A 13,488-nucleotide genomic window follows, 5' to 3' on the forward strand; every position below is an offset into this window, starting at 1 on the left:
CTCTGGCCTCCTCCTCTGGCTCTTCCTGTCCCGCTGCTGTTGCAACATCGCCTCTGCCACTCTCTCTTCCCGTCCCACCCCCTCTCTCCTCTGCTTTAATTTTCTCTCAGTACTCGGGACTCAGGCCCCAGTTCTGGCCTTTGGGGTTCCAGGTCACTGGGCCTGGGTTGTGGTCTCCACCCCTGAATCTCAACTCCCAACCCCCCAACCCAAGGCACTTGGGACCTCCTGGATGGACCTGAGCTTCCTAGGACGCCCGCTGCCACTGCCGCTGCCGCCGCTGCCACTGCCCTGAGCCCAGATGGGGGAGTGAGAGGCCACAGGTGGCCGGACATGGGCCTCCCCACCGTGCCTGGCCTCCTGCTGCCACTGGTGAGTACCGGGACCAGAGGGAGAGTGGGCTGGTGGGTGAGGTGCCACCTGGTTAGACTCCTTGCTGGGCTGGGCCTGCCCCTGGGCCTGCACTGCCTCAGCAGCGGGGGAAGGGAGAAGCTTGAAAGGGAGAGAGTGAAAGGAAGCCCGGGCCCCTGAAGCCATGGAAGTTTGTGGGCTGTCTGCTGTGATGTGGGGGCCCAGGATGGGGCGGATGTGGTGGGAAGGGACAGCACTGGGAGAAGGAAGGCCAGTCCTCTGGAAGCCCAGAGGGTTCGGCATTCCGCGCCCTGCCCAGCTGGCTGGCCCGGAGCGTGTTGGGCATGGGGAGGAGAGGCTGCCTGTGGAACCTGCCCACAAGCCCTGGAGGGCCGAGTTGGAGGGCTAGTGAAGTGGGGAAACCGAGTCCAGGAGAGGGGTGGGTTGGTGGGGCAGGTTTGGGATGCTATGTGTTGGGGGTATCTGGGAGTGGAGTGGGGAACTGGGTGAGGACAGGGCAACCAAGTGGAGAGCGTCCCAGCGCCCTGGCCAGGCCAGGCCTCCTGCCTGGGACCTTCTTCTCCCGTTTGCCTCTGGGCCCGCTGCTGGCAGGTGGCCTCCGTGAGGCTGACCCTTGCTAGGTAGCTAACACCACCCCCATCTGGTCAGTGTCCCTCTCCCTGTCCTCCAGCTCCCCCAGCCCCCACTGACCTAAACATGGGTTCCTTAGTTTCTTATTCTACAGTTCAGTTTGGGGAAGTTGGTAGAGTTGTTTTCGTCACTGGAAAATGTCCCTTTCTCTGGCTTCAGCCTTGTTTCAGTGTATCCTTGATCCTTCTCCGTGTCCTGGACTCAGCCTGTCCGGGTGCCCTGAGCCCACATAGTCAGGTGGATTTTCCCTGCCCGTGTTGGCCGCTGAGGGCTGCGCCTGCCTGCTCCCACCACTCCTTTCTTCCCCAGTCATCTCGAATCCTCTCTCTGTAGTCCCCTTGTGCCTCCTCTCCTCTCTGCTCTGGCCTGTCAGTCCCTAGGCAGCACCTCTGTCTGTCTGTCATGGTCTCACTCTCCTCCTTCTCTCACCTCCTGCCTCCCTAGCCCCACCACCTCTCCCCTCCCCCAGGCCCCCAACACCTGGCTGCCCGGGCATCTGGGACCTCCGTTCTGTCTTTGGGAGTAGATCACCTGGATTCAAGCCTGGCTCCCTTATGTCATAGCTGCATGAGCTTGAGCAGGTTATATAACCCCTCCATGCCTTTGTTTCTTTATCTCTAAAATGGCATCAAGCCAGGCACGGTGGCTCACGCCTGTAATCCTAGCACTCTGGGAGGCCGAGGCGGGAGGATTGCTCCAGGTCAGGAGTTCGAAACCAGCCTGAGTGAGACCCTGTCTCTACTAAAAATAGAAAGAAATTAATTGACCAACTAATATATACAGAAAAAAAAATTAGCTGGGCATGGTGGCGCATGCCTGTAGTCCCAGCCACTTGGGAGGCTGAGGCAGGAGGATTGCTTGAGCCCAGGAGTTTGAGGTTGCTGTGAGCTAGGCTGATGCCATGGCACTCACTCTAGCCTGGGCAACAAAGCGAGACTCTGTCTCAAAAAAAAAAAAAAAAAATAAATAATAAAATAAAATGGACATCATATTCTGTTGTTCCAAAGATTAAATAGATTGATACATGTTAAGTATTCATTCAGTTTATTAAGTGCCTACTCTGGGGTAGACATTGTTAGGGGCTGGTATTACAGCAGTGAGCAAGATCCCTGCTCAGAGAGTTTACAGGCCATAGGGAAGTAGGGGACAGCGAACAGAAAGCACTCAGTAAATGGTTAGCCTTTATATTGTTGTTAGCAATAGTCACAGTGGTAATTCCTGGGTGGCTACCTGTGTTTGGAACGCAGAGGGTAAAGGTAGCTTGAACAGGCAAAGGACAGTGGCTGGGGACTGGAGTGCTTCAGCCTAGGTGGGGATATGACTCCTAAGGGACAGAGTCTGGCCTGGAGCTGGGCGTGGGGAGAACAGGGGAAGGTAGCATCTGGATAAGGCTGTCCAGGAGGTTTTCAGGTTTTCGCCGTCCAGCGGGTGATACCCAGCACACGATGTGCGTGTTGGGGGAGTGGGAGGTGGTGGGGGGAGTAGAGAAGAATGATACAGGAGAGAGTGTGACATAGCAAATAGGATTTTGCTGCTTTCAAAGAACTTACAGTCTAGGAACCAAGACAGCATACGGCAAAAAATGATTTCAGAACAATCTGGAGGAGAATATCTGCAAATGCATTGTGGGCCAGGTGCAGTGGCTCAGGCCTGTAATCCCAGCACTTTGGGAGGCTGAGGTAGGAGGATGGCTTGAGCCCAGGAGTTTGAGGTTGCTGTGAGCTACAGTGATGCCACTGTCCTCTGGTCTGGGCAACAGAGTGAGATTCTGTCTCAAGGAAAAAAAAAAAAAGACAAGGAAAAGCCTTGTGGTGTGATGTCCTGGAGCCTAACAGATCTTAGCTCCAGCGCTCATCTCCAGCAAATCCAGGCTGCAGATGCTGTTTCAGGTGACCTTAGCCATGAGCCCAGAGCACTCCCTGCATAGATCTTAGAGATCTTAGGGCCTACAAATGACTGTCTTTGACCTAAATGAGAACGCTTGAGAGCACAGTGTGTGTGTTATCCATCTGGCATCCCCAGCACCCATATGGGACCTGGCACTTAGACCGTGCCCTTAACTATTTGTTGAATGAAATAAGGAACACGGTTAGATGACATGAAGAAGGGAAAGCCTCATAGAAGAGTGGATTTGGAACTGACATCTGAAGTCACTGCCTGGCAGGAAGGCTAGAAAGGAGGGAGGCAGAAGAGAAGAGAGACTGGTTTGAGGGAGAGGAAAGGAATGCAGAGATGGGTTTTGTGTTGACCTGTGGGGGTGGCAGGAAGCAAAGCACCTTGGCTGGAGTGGAAAGATCATGTTGAGGAACACTAAGAAATGGGAATGGGAAAATTGGCGGGGGTGGAGAAAGAATCTTGAATATGGTCCCAGGTAGTGGAATTCATTCATTAATTCACTCAGAAACTATTCTCTGAGTGCCTGCTCTGTGCCTGGACTGTGTCCAGGACAGAAAGGAGCTACCTCTGTAAGTGCTCATTCAGGTCGTTTCCATGACCCATGAAAATGCTGTTTGAAGTCAGGGCCTGGAGATGGAGAGGAAGATTCACACACCTATGGGTGCAAGTCGAAGCCTGAATGCAGATAAGAAAGTATGTAGGATGGATTGGAACAGGAAGGAGTCTGGAAGGCAGTTGCAATATTGCAGGTGTGAGGTAACCCAGGGATGTGGAAGCTGAGAGATCACAGGGGAAGGACTGGCAAGATGAACTGGCAGAGAGGTTGGCTCTGAGGAGAGAGGGTGGCAAAAGTCTGGTATTGAGCTGAGCTCCCATAGCTTGAGCCTGTAGTCCCAGCTACCTGGGAGGCTGAGGCGGGAGGATCGTTTGAGACCAGGAATTTGAGGCCAGCCTGGGCAACACAGCAAGACTCCGTCTCAAAAGAAAAGAAAAAAAGATATGCTTTGGTGTGGATTTTTAATATTAAAAAAAGAAGTACCCCATAATATGCTGAAAAAAAAAAAAGAAGTAAAGTTCAAGAAAAAAGGTCTTGGTGTTGGTGCTGAGAAGTTGGTGGTGACATTTGTCTGGGCGAGGAGGTTGATCAATTCTGTTTGGGACGTGCGAGGGTCCGGGGAACAGCCACCTGGAAGTGTGCATCACAGAGCCCTCCCGCTGCGTTCCGCCTTGCTCCCAAGCTGTGCTGCCTTCACTCCTCTGTGGCTTCCAACAGGAGGGCAGCACACGCCGGAGTCTTCAGAAGGGCATGTGCGTGTATGTGCTTGTGTGTGGGGAGGGGGATAGTTTGAAAACTCTTCTCTGGAGATAAATGTACTCCTGCCGGGCCTGGTGTGGGGCAGGGGAGGGGCGTGCTGTCCCCACCTCTCCCTTTGGGAATCATTGGCTTCCTCTGGAGTGGAAGACAGGTCAGTCATTAGATCCATCAGTCAAATCATATACATTTTTTAAGAGGTGGGGTCTCGCTATGTTGCCCAGGCTGGAATGCAGTGGCTTTTCTTAGGTGTGATCATGACTTACTGTAGCCTGGAACTCCTGGGCTCAAGCCACTCTCCTGCTTCAGCCTCCAGAGTAGCAGGGACTACAGGTGTGGGCCACCATGCCCAGCTAAATCAATTCGTGTTTATCTGCTCCTTCAGTTCTGGAGGCCTGGTTCTGGGTGCTGAGAGGAGACCAGGGAAGGATGAGACGCTGTCAGACCAAGACACTCTCCGATCTCTCATCTCCTAGAGTTCATGGTCAACTTGGGGAGATCATATCTACTCACCCAAAATAACCAAATCATGATAACAGCCCAAAATAGACAGGGTCAATGCATGTCATTCAAGTTCACCCAAGGCTGAGCCTTCTAATGAGCTTGGGGGAAGGGCGCCATCACTGGAGGGCGTCCTGGGAGGGGGTGGGGGCTCGGCTGGGCCCTTGAGGAGAGGCCGTCCTGAGCTGCCCCAAGATCTCGACATTAAATGAGCAAACACATTTTAATGTAGTGAACACATTCATGCAGGGAAGGGAACAGCTAAGCGGGTCCATGCGAGGTGGCTGGGTCAGGGTTAGACCACAGGGTCGTCTCAGCTTCTCCAACCCACTCGGCAGCCCCAGCACAGGAAGTCACACTTTAAAGCCTCCCATGACGGAAGTTGTGGGGGAGTTGGAGGGGTGCTGGGCCACCCCCTCAACTGTCTCTCCACAGGCACCCCTGGCTTCCTGCCCTTCCTCTGCTCCAGGCTGCGGTCTGGGCTCCAGAGCTCACCTCCTGTTTCTGCTGGTCTGCTGCACAATGCCGCCCTCCCACCCTGGTGCCCACTGGTGGGGAGCCGAGGGCCCTGGCTCCTAGGGGTCCCAGAGGGCTGGGGAACGCGCTGGCCCCAGCTGACAGCCCTCTTGCCTGCCCTGTCATTCCTGGAAGTGGATGTTCAGGGCTTTGGAGCTTTTCCTGTGCTGCAGCGGGCCTGGGGGAGGGCGGTGGAGACTCAGAACTGGCCTTATTTCCTAAGGATCTCTGGGGACCCCAGGGAGGCCCTCACACCAGCCAGGCTGTGGGAATGCGCTGAACCCCGGGTGGGAGGGCAAACCCCGAGTGGGAAGGGTGGGAGGGCGGCCTTGGTTTGCTTCCTTCTGGAACTGGGGAGAGCTCGGGGCTGGGGGAGAGCCCCGGGAGGGGGTTAGCAGAGGGAGACTTGCTGAACAGGAGGAGGGGCCAGGCGGGCTGTTCTAAAGGAAGGATGCTGTGGGGCCAGGAGCTGAGAGGCCCTCAGGGAGGGGTGGGTACTGACTTGGCAGGCGGAAGCCAGGGTCGAAGCCAGGGTCGAGGGAGACTTCCCTTTGGGATGGAGCGGGGAGAGGAAGGCATTTCCCGGAATATGAAATATGTGGGCCTAGTGGGACAGGGGTCTGTGTCCACCGCCTGGCTCTTTTAGGGGGGAGGGAGTGGAAAGGGGCTCTGAGAGGGGATGGTAGGAGGGACTGGCCCACAGGAGGAAGGGATCAGATGGGGTCCCACTGCTGGCTGGGCCCTTCTGCCTTTCTGCTGACTCATGACCCTTGAGGAGTGGGGGAAGCTGCTAGTTCCCGCTCCCTCCCTGAGATCTCCCTCCCTCTGGCTTGAGTCACTGGGCGGGGCTGCTGGGAAAAGATTTCCCTTTCCCGGATCTGACTTAACCCCCAAAGTGCTGGAGAGGGAGGGGACCACGTGGCCTGAGAAAGCCTCTGTCCCCACCTCCCCGCAGGGAGGCTGTCCCTCACTGGTCAGAGGCCCCTGAAAATCCCCCTCCAAGGCTGTCCTGCAACTGGAGCCCCCCAGTTCTTCCTGACTGTGTCTCTACCTGTTGGCTTTGCTCAAAGCTGCCTGGAGAGGATTCAAAGTGCCAATGACCTTAGGTGCTCCAAGCTCTTCTTCAGGGAAAGGAACCACACTTTCAGGATTGGGATGTTCTTCCCATAATCACCTCAAACCTTCCTGTTGCCCTGGAAGCCCCAGTCCTGTTCTCAGGGAAGGTAGCACGGAGCTGGCTGGCGTGGGCTGGGGAAGGTTGTGCCTTCAGCGCGGGGGAGCACACCCTGCCCGCGGGACTGCTTGCTGCTCCTTCTGTGTGCAGCTTCCCTTGTTTGTGGCTGAGGCTGGGGCTCCTGTGCCTGCACAGCTGCAGCTGCAGCGGCTCGCAGCGGGTGACTCAGGGCGAGACCAGCCTGCCTGTCCTCCTGGGCTGCCTGGCCTTCCTTTCCTGCTCTGGAGTTCTGTGATCTGATTAGTCTGTTGCTCCCCAGTGTTGAAATCTTTGAGGACATCCTCTTATCCTTACATAAAGTGGCTCTTATAGCAGAGAGAGAGAGAAAAAAAAAATCAAGACCTAGGGAAAACCAGAAATGAAGCTGGCAGAGATCAAAGTCTGAGTTAGGGCCCAGTGCGGTGGTTCATGCCTGTAACCTGAGCACTCTGGGAGGCCAAGGCAGGCGGATTGCTCAAGGTCAGGAGTTCGAAACTACCCTGAGCAAGAGCGAGACCCCATCTCTACTATAAATAGAAAGAAATTAATTGGCCAACTGATATATATAGAAAAAATTAGCCGGGCATGGTGGTGCATGCCTGTAGTCCCAGCTACTTGGGAGGCTGAGGCAGCAGGATTGCTTGAGCCCAGGAGTGTGAGGTTGCTGTGAGCTAGGCTGATGCCACGGCACTCACTAGCCTCACCCAACAAAGCAAGACTCTGTCTCAAAAAAAAAAAAAAAGTCTGAGTTGGAGCTAAATAGGTGCTGAAGCCAGGCCTGGGCAAGCCATTTAGCTGTTGTGGGCTTGGCCGGAAGCTGTGAAACATGCCTTCCAGAATGCCCTGGGCTGCAGAGAGCTTCAGGCCTCTCTGGCACAACCCATCTCTGATCTGTAGGTCATTTGCGCCATGTCACCAGCCCCTGCCAGCTCTAGCTGCGTGTGGCCTGCCTACTTTTGCCCTCTCCTGCCCCCACCTCAACTTTGTCACCCACCTACCCCATCTGGGATCCCTGAACTCTCCCTTTTACTCCCCTCCCCATTTGCCCTTGCCAACCTGGGGTGTCTATGTAAATTTTGCAGTGGAAGGGGCTGGGGTACAGGGTTTGAGGGCAGGATCCGGAGGAAGGTTTGATACAAATGGGTAAAGAAACTCTTCCTTTTGCTCCTTCCCACTCCCCAGAATGGTGCCCACAGGAACCTCAATCTGAGTTTTTCGGAAAAGTGTTTAGTGGTAGAACATAACCAGAGGCTCGCACAGATCCTAGCTGGGAAGCCAGCGCTCGGGTGGAGAAACACCAACCCGAACTTTAAGGCTGTATGTTGGAAGAAAGGGCCATAATCGAAGTCACCTGCCAGTGCCCAGTGGAAGAAGCAACCCTTGAACATCCAGCACTGTTAGCTGCGAGGGGAGCTCGGAGAGAGGGGAAACGCAGCGGGCCCGGGGCCCAGCGGCCTCGGACACCTGGAGAAGAAGCACCAGGTCGTGGTCTGAGTTTCAAGGAAGAACTCCGAACTCAGAGAGCAGGGTGGCCTGCGGAGGGTGCGTCACTGAGGAAGGACTCGAGCTGGGGAAGTTTTAGCTTTGCTGCCTTTGGGACCCCACCCCTGCCTCTCCTGATGGTGTCCCCTCTCCCTGGTTCTTCCCCAGGTGCTCCTGGCTCTGTTGGTGGGAATCCACCCCTCGGGGGTCATTGGACTGGTCCCTCACCTCGGGGACCGGGAGAAGAGAGATAGTCTGTGTCCCCAGGGCAAATATAGCCACCCTCGTAATAATTCCATCTGCTGTACCAAGTGCCACAAAGGTAAGAGGAAGCAGAAACCGCAGATACCCTGGGTTGTGGGCCCTGATTCTCCCTTCGGTTGTTCCAGATGTGGTTTCCTGACTTTGCCGCCTCTCCTGGGCTGAGGTTTTCTCCCTCCTTCTCCTAGAGGCTCAGGGAGTTGGTTCTCCCCAGTGTGGGGCTCCTTCCCTGAGCTCTCACCTGAGCCCACCCTGCTCCCTGATTCACAGGAACCTACCTGCACGATGACTGTCCAGGCCCGGGGCGGGACACGGACTGCAGGGAGTGTGAAGACGGCTCCTTCACCGCGTCAGAGAACCACCTTCGACACTGCCTCAGCTGCTCCAAGTGCCGGAAGGGTGGGTGTGCGCGGTCTGGAGGGTCAGGCGGGTCTTGGGGGGTGTGCAGATCCGTGCATGTGTGGGGCAGCGTGCTACACTGTGTGTGCTGCAGAGACACCCGCGGTGGGGGCGGACGGGGGGATACAGGGGAAAGGCAAGTGGAGTGAATGTGGAAAGGGGCGCGCAGGACTCACACCCCATCTCTCCTCACCAGAAATGGGCCAGGTGGAGCTTTCTCCGTGCACTGTGGACCGGGACACCGTGTGTGGCTGCAGGAGAAACCAGTACCGGAGGACTTACGGGAATTCCAGGAGTGAAAGCCTTTTCCAGTGCCTCAACTGCAGCCTCTGCCTCAACGGCACCGTGCATCTGCCCTGTGAGCACGGCTCTCCTCGCCCCTGGGTGGGCCCGGCTCTCAGGAGGAAGGTCTCCTCGAGAGGCAGCACTCCGGGCCCTTCCCCCTCCTGCCCCTCCCTTCCTCAGTCCTTTAGCTGGGCTGCACTTCTCTCCCCAGGCCAGGAGAGACAGAACACCGTGTGCACCTGCCACGCAGGGTTCTTCCTGAGAGGAGACGAGTGTGTCCCCTGTAGCAAGTGAGTGTCTCTGCCAGCTTCTGGGCACTGCATGGGCGAGGGGCGGGACGAGGCGGCTGTGGCCAAGAGCAGGGCAAAGGAAACACCCCAGGGTGCTCAGGCACCTACTGGCTGTCTGAGTGGGAGACACTTCATTAAGATACCAGACAGTCTCTCCCCCTCAACTTGTTCCTCAAATCTTAAGAAGTCTTTGGGGACTAAAGATAACACCCGAGGACCTGCAGTCCTTCTAACTTAGATATTCAGATTTTTGGGCAACAGGGTCTAATATAGCTCATTGATTCTAGGACACACACTTTCACATCTCTGAAATGAGACTGCATCTTCCAACAATTGATGATCTGTCATGGTTTAATTGGCAGCTTTGTGTGTGTCTATGTGGTATGTAAACAGCGGTGCCTTTTGTTTTGAAGGCCTCTGAGGTTGGATGGCTATTTCCTCCCCAGACCCTTGGCCAGGCCTCCTTCGGGGTCTGCACAGGCTGTCCTTGCACATTCACTTGCAAAGAAGAGACTCTGAGGGTCCTAGAGGTGAACTGACCTGGTTTGAAGGCCAGCCTAGCCACTGTGGGATCTTGGGCAAGTTTCTCAACATCTCTGAGCCTTATTATTCTTACTTTTAAAGTAAGGATAGTGGGCCGGGCGAGGTGGCTCACGCCTGTAATCCGAGCACTCTGGGAGGCCGAGGCGGGAGGATTGCTCGAGGTCAGGAGTTCAAAACCAGCCTGAGCAAGAGCAAGACCCCGTCTCTACTATAAATAGAAAGAAATTAATTGGCCAACTTATATAGAAAAAATTAGCCGGGCTTGGTGGCGCATGCCTGTAGTCCCAGCTACTCGGGAGGCTGAGGCAGGAGGATTGCTAGAGCCCAGGAGTTTGAGGTTGCTGTGAGCTAGGCTGACGCCACAGCACTCACTCTAGCCTGGACAACAAAGCGAGACTCTGTCTTAAAAAAAAAAAAAAAGAAAAGAAAGTAAGGATAGTGACATTCATTTGGTGAAGTTTTGAGAACCACAAAAAATACTTACAAAAGTGTCTGACACAAAGCTGTTTATTTTGTTTTTTCCACTTAGCTTCATTTCTACTTGAAAGTGCTTTTACATCCATCCCATGTGGTTCTCTTCATGAACTTGGGAGGTGGGCAGAAGTGCCCCTCTCTGCTTTCAGATTGCTGCTGTGAACTCACCCTCTCAAGGTCCTTCCAGCCACAGCGCCCCCCCCCCCCAGCATGTAGTTCTCATCCCACATACTGCCTAGTGACAGCTCCCAACTGGGGAAGATGGGCTGGTTCCAGAATGTTCTCCTGCTGTCCCTAGTGATATGTATTTTTACTAATAACATTTTCACATGCATGTTTGACCCCTCCCCAAAGTCAGGTACTGAAACTAGCAGTGTCATTTGAGAAAAAGCCCTTTAACCTCTTTGCCAACAGGATTCTCATCAGTAGGCAATGATAAAATAATTCAATAACAGCTACCATTTATAGAACACTTACTATGTCAGGCATAAGAATCTTACTGAATGATCTTTGTTGTGCTGATGAGAAAACTAAGGCTTAGGGGTTAAATGCCTTGCTTAGAGCCATACTGCTAGCTAATGAATGGGCTGAAATTTTTTCCATGACTTGACCCCTTTTAACTTTTTTCTATTATAGCCTTTTAAAAAGTCCTTCCAGGCCGGGAGTGGTGGCTCACGCCTGTAAACCTAGCACTCTGGGAGGCCAAGGCAGGTGGATTGTTTGAGCTCATGAGTTCGAGACCAGCCTGAGCAAGAGCGAGACCCCGTCTCTACTAAAAAAATAGGAAGAAATTAGCTGGATGACTAAAAACATATATATAAAAATTAGCCGGGCATGGTGGCACATGCCTGTAGTCCCACCTATTTGGGAGGTTGAGGCAGGAGGATTGCTTGAGACCAGGAGTTTGAGGTTGCTGTGAGCTAGGCTGATGCCACGGTACTCTAGCTGGGGCGATAGAGGGAGACTCTGTCTCCAAGAAAAAAAAAAAAGGTCCTTCCAATTCTAAAATTAAATGATTAACTGTGTTTCATTTTCTTCTGCATTATTTCCTGAGAGGTTAAATTTCATTATATTGAGAGACAGTAAAAACATTTGTAAAGCAAAGGATGTCCAATAATCTGTGGGTTTTTTCTGTGTTCCTCCAGTGGTAGGGCTTCTGCTCACCAATGCCATCTCTTCTTTTAGCTGTAAGAAAAACCTGGAGTGCACGAAGTTGTGCCTACCCCCAGCTCAGAATGTGACGGGCCGTCAGGACGCAGGTGAGGAAAAATGCCTGGGTGCCTGTCCCGCTGACACCCTGCCTTACCACCCAGCCCTGTCCTCTGACGGCCATCTGCTTGGTCTCCAGGCACCACAGTGCTGTTGCCTCTGGTGATCTTCTTTGGTCTTTGCCTGTTGTCCCTCCTCTTCATCGGTTTAATGTGCCGCTACCCGCGGTGGAAGCCCAAGCTCTACGGCATTAGTGAGTGGGGCCCTTGGGAGGGGAAAGGTGCTGTGGGAATGTGGGAGGAGGTGGGTAGGTGAGGTGCATACCGTGGAGGGAGGTGAGGAGGGTCCCCTTAGTTTCCTGCTGAGGACCCTGTGGGTGGGAGGTGGCTTGGACAGCTGGTGAGAAGTCATGCTGCATCAGTAGTTCTCTTGTCCCTGGGGCCACATAGGCTCTGAGGCATGTCACCACATGTCCCCATTGCCAGCCCCAGTACCCCGTGCCAGGGCTGAAAAGGGAAATGAAATTTACCATGTCTTGCTTTTTTCCCTTTCCCCCTCAGTTTGTGGAAAATCGACACCTGAAAAAGAGGTAAGATGAAACCAGGCACCTGGCCCAAGTCCCTCTGCCTGTTCCTTATAATCTTGTAATACCCAAGTCGCTTGGAATTACCCTTCATCTCTGCAGCTCCCCGAATTCCCTCTAACCCCAACCTCCACTTCCCCCCACTAATGCTGTGCTTTCTCTCTTTCAGGGGGAGCTTGAAGGAATTACTACTAAGCCCCTAGCCTCAGCCCCGGGCTTCAGTCCCACCCCGGGCTTCAGTCCCACCCCGGGCTTCAGTCCCACCCCGGGCTTCAGTCCCGCCCCTGGCTTCACTCCCATCCCCGCCACCTTCATCTCCAGCTCCACCTTCACCCCTAGTGACTATTCCAACTTCGCGGCTGCGTCGTTCCCCAAAGAGGTGGCCCCACCCCATTTGGGGGCTGACCCCATCCTCGCCCCCACCCCCATCCCCGCCCCGCTTCAGAAGCGGGAGGACAGCGCGCAGGCGCCGCGCGCAGACGGTGAGTTCCCCGCACCTACGCGCTGGGGGCGCGGGCGGAGGGTGCGGGGTGGGGTGCGGCCGCCGCCCGCCGCTCACCAAGCGCGTCCTCCGCAGCCGACCCCGCGACGCTGTATGCCGTGGTGGACGGCGTGCCCCCGTCGCGCTGGAAGGAGTTCGTGCGGCGCCTGGGGCTGAGCGAGCACGAGATCGAGCGGCTGGAGATGCAGCACGGGCGCTGCCTGCGCGAGGCGCACTACAGCATGCTGGCGGCCTGGCGGCGGCGCACGCCGCGGCGCGAGGCCACGCTGCAGCTGCTGGGCGGCGTGCTCTGCGACATGGACCTGCGCGGCTGCCTGGAGGAAATCGAGGAGGCGCTGTGCGGCCCGGCCTCCCTGTCGCCCGCGCCCCGCCTCCCCCGGTGAGGCACGGCCCCAGGGGCGGCCGGAAGGACGATCCTGCCGGATGTCCTCGGGACCCTGTTTTTTCCTGGAGAGGAAGACTCGGAGGGGCAGGCAGGAGCCGGCAGCCGCTTACTTGGCGCCACCCCGCGGTGTACATAGCTTTTTCCAGCTGCCGAGCTCCGCCGCGTCGGCGGGTGCGCGGTGCGCCGCGGGCCGCGGGTGCGGGAGGCGGAGCGTGCCAGCGGCCCGAGCGCGTGGTTGCGGGGACTAGGGGCGCTACGCCTCACACCCATCTTGAGGGCCCAGCAAGGCTGCTGGGGGGGGGACCCTGGCTAGTCCCTGAACCTTTTTCACAGTATATAAGCAATCTTTTTTTTTTTTTTTTTTAAATCAGTTATGTTACACTAATAGAAACTTGGCACCCCTTTGGCCCTTGCCCGGACAAGCACAGAACAAGCTGAACTGTCCTAGGGCGGGGGCGAGCACGGAACAATGGGGCCGGGCTGGAGCTGTGGACTTTTGTAAATACACTAAAACTCTGGAATTATTAAAGCTCTGTCCCTGGAGCGAGCCGTCTGTCGATGGGGACTGGGGCAGAGGCCTGGATTCTGAGCGGTGGGATGGGAAGAGCCCTGAGCCCGGAGCCCTGGGCAGGTAG

At 55.4% G+C, this 13,488-nt stretch overlaps 1 protein-coding gene across 1 annotated transcript; it reads left to right on the top strand.

Annotated features, from left to right (window-relative positions):
* The first annotated feature begins 70 nt into the window (after positions 1-70).
* TNFRSF1A (TNF receptor superfamily member 1A) lies at positions 71-13,396 on the top strand. The gene is made up of 10 exons (XM_012760624.3): positions 71-372; positions 8,091-8,244; positions 8,454-8,582; positions 8,779-8,940; positions 9,079-9,157; positions 11,360-11,433; positions 11,523-11,636; positions 11,944-11,972; positions 12,136-12,448; positions 12,544-13,396. The coding sequence occupies exons 1-10, from the start codon at positions 334-336 to the stop codon at positions 12,849-12,851; spliced, it is 1,401 nt and encodes a 466-aa protein (XP_012616078.3). The 5' UTR covers positions 71-333; the 3' UTR covers positions 12,852-13,396.
* Positions 13,397-13,488: the final 92 nt, after the last annotated feature.

The sequence above is a fragment of the Microcebus murinus genome, chromosome 10 (genome assembly GCF_040939455.1).
Source record: "Microcebus murinus isolate Inina chromosome 10, M.murinus_Inina_mat1.0, whole genome shotgun sequence".
NCBI lineage: Eukaryota > Metazoa > Chordata > Mammalia > Primates > Cheirogaleidae > Microcebus > Microcebus murinus.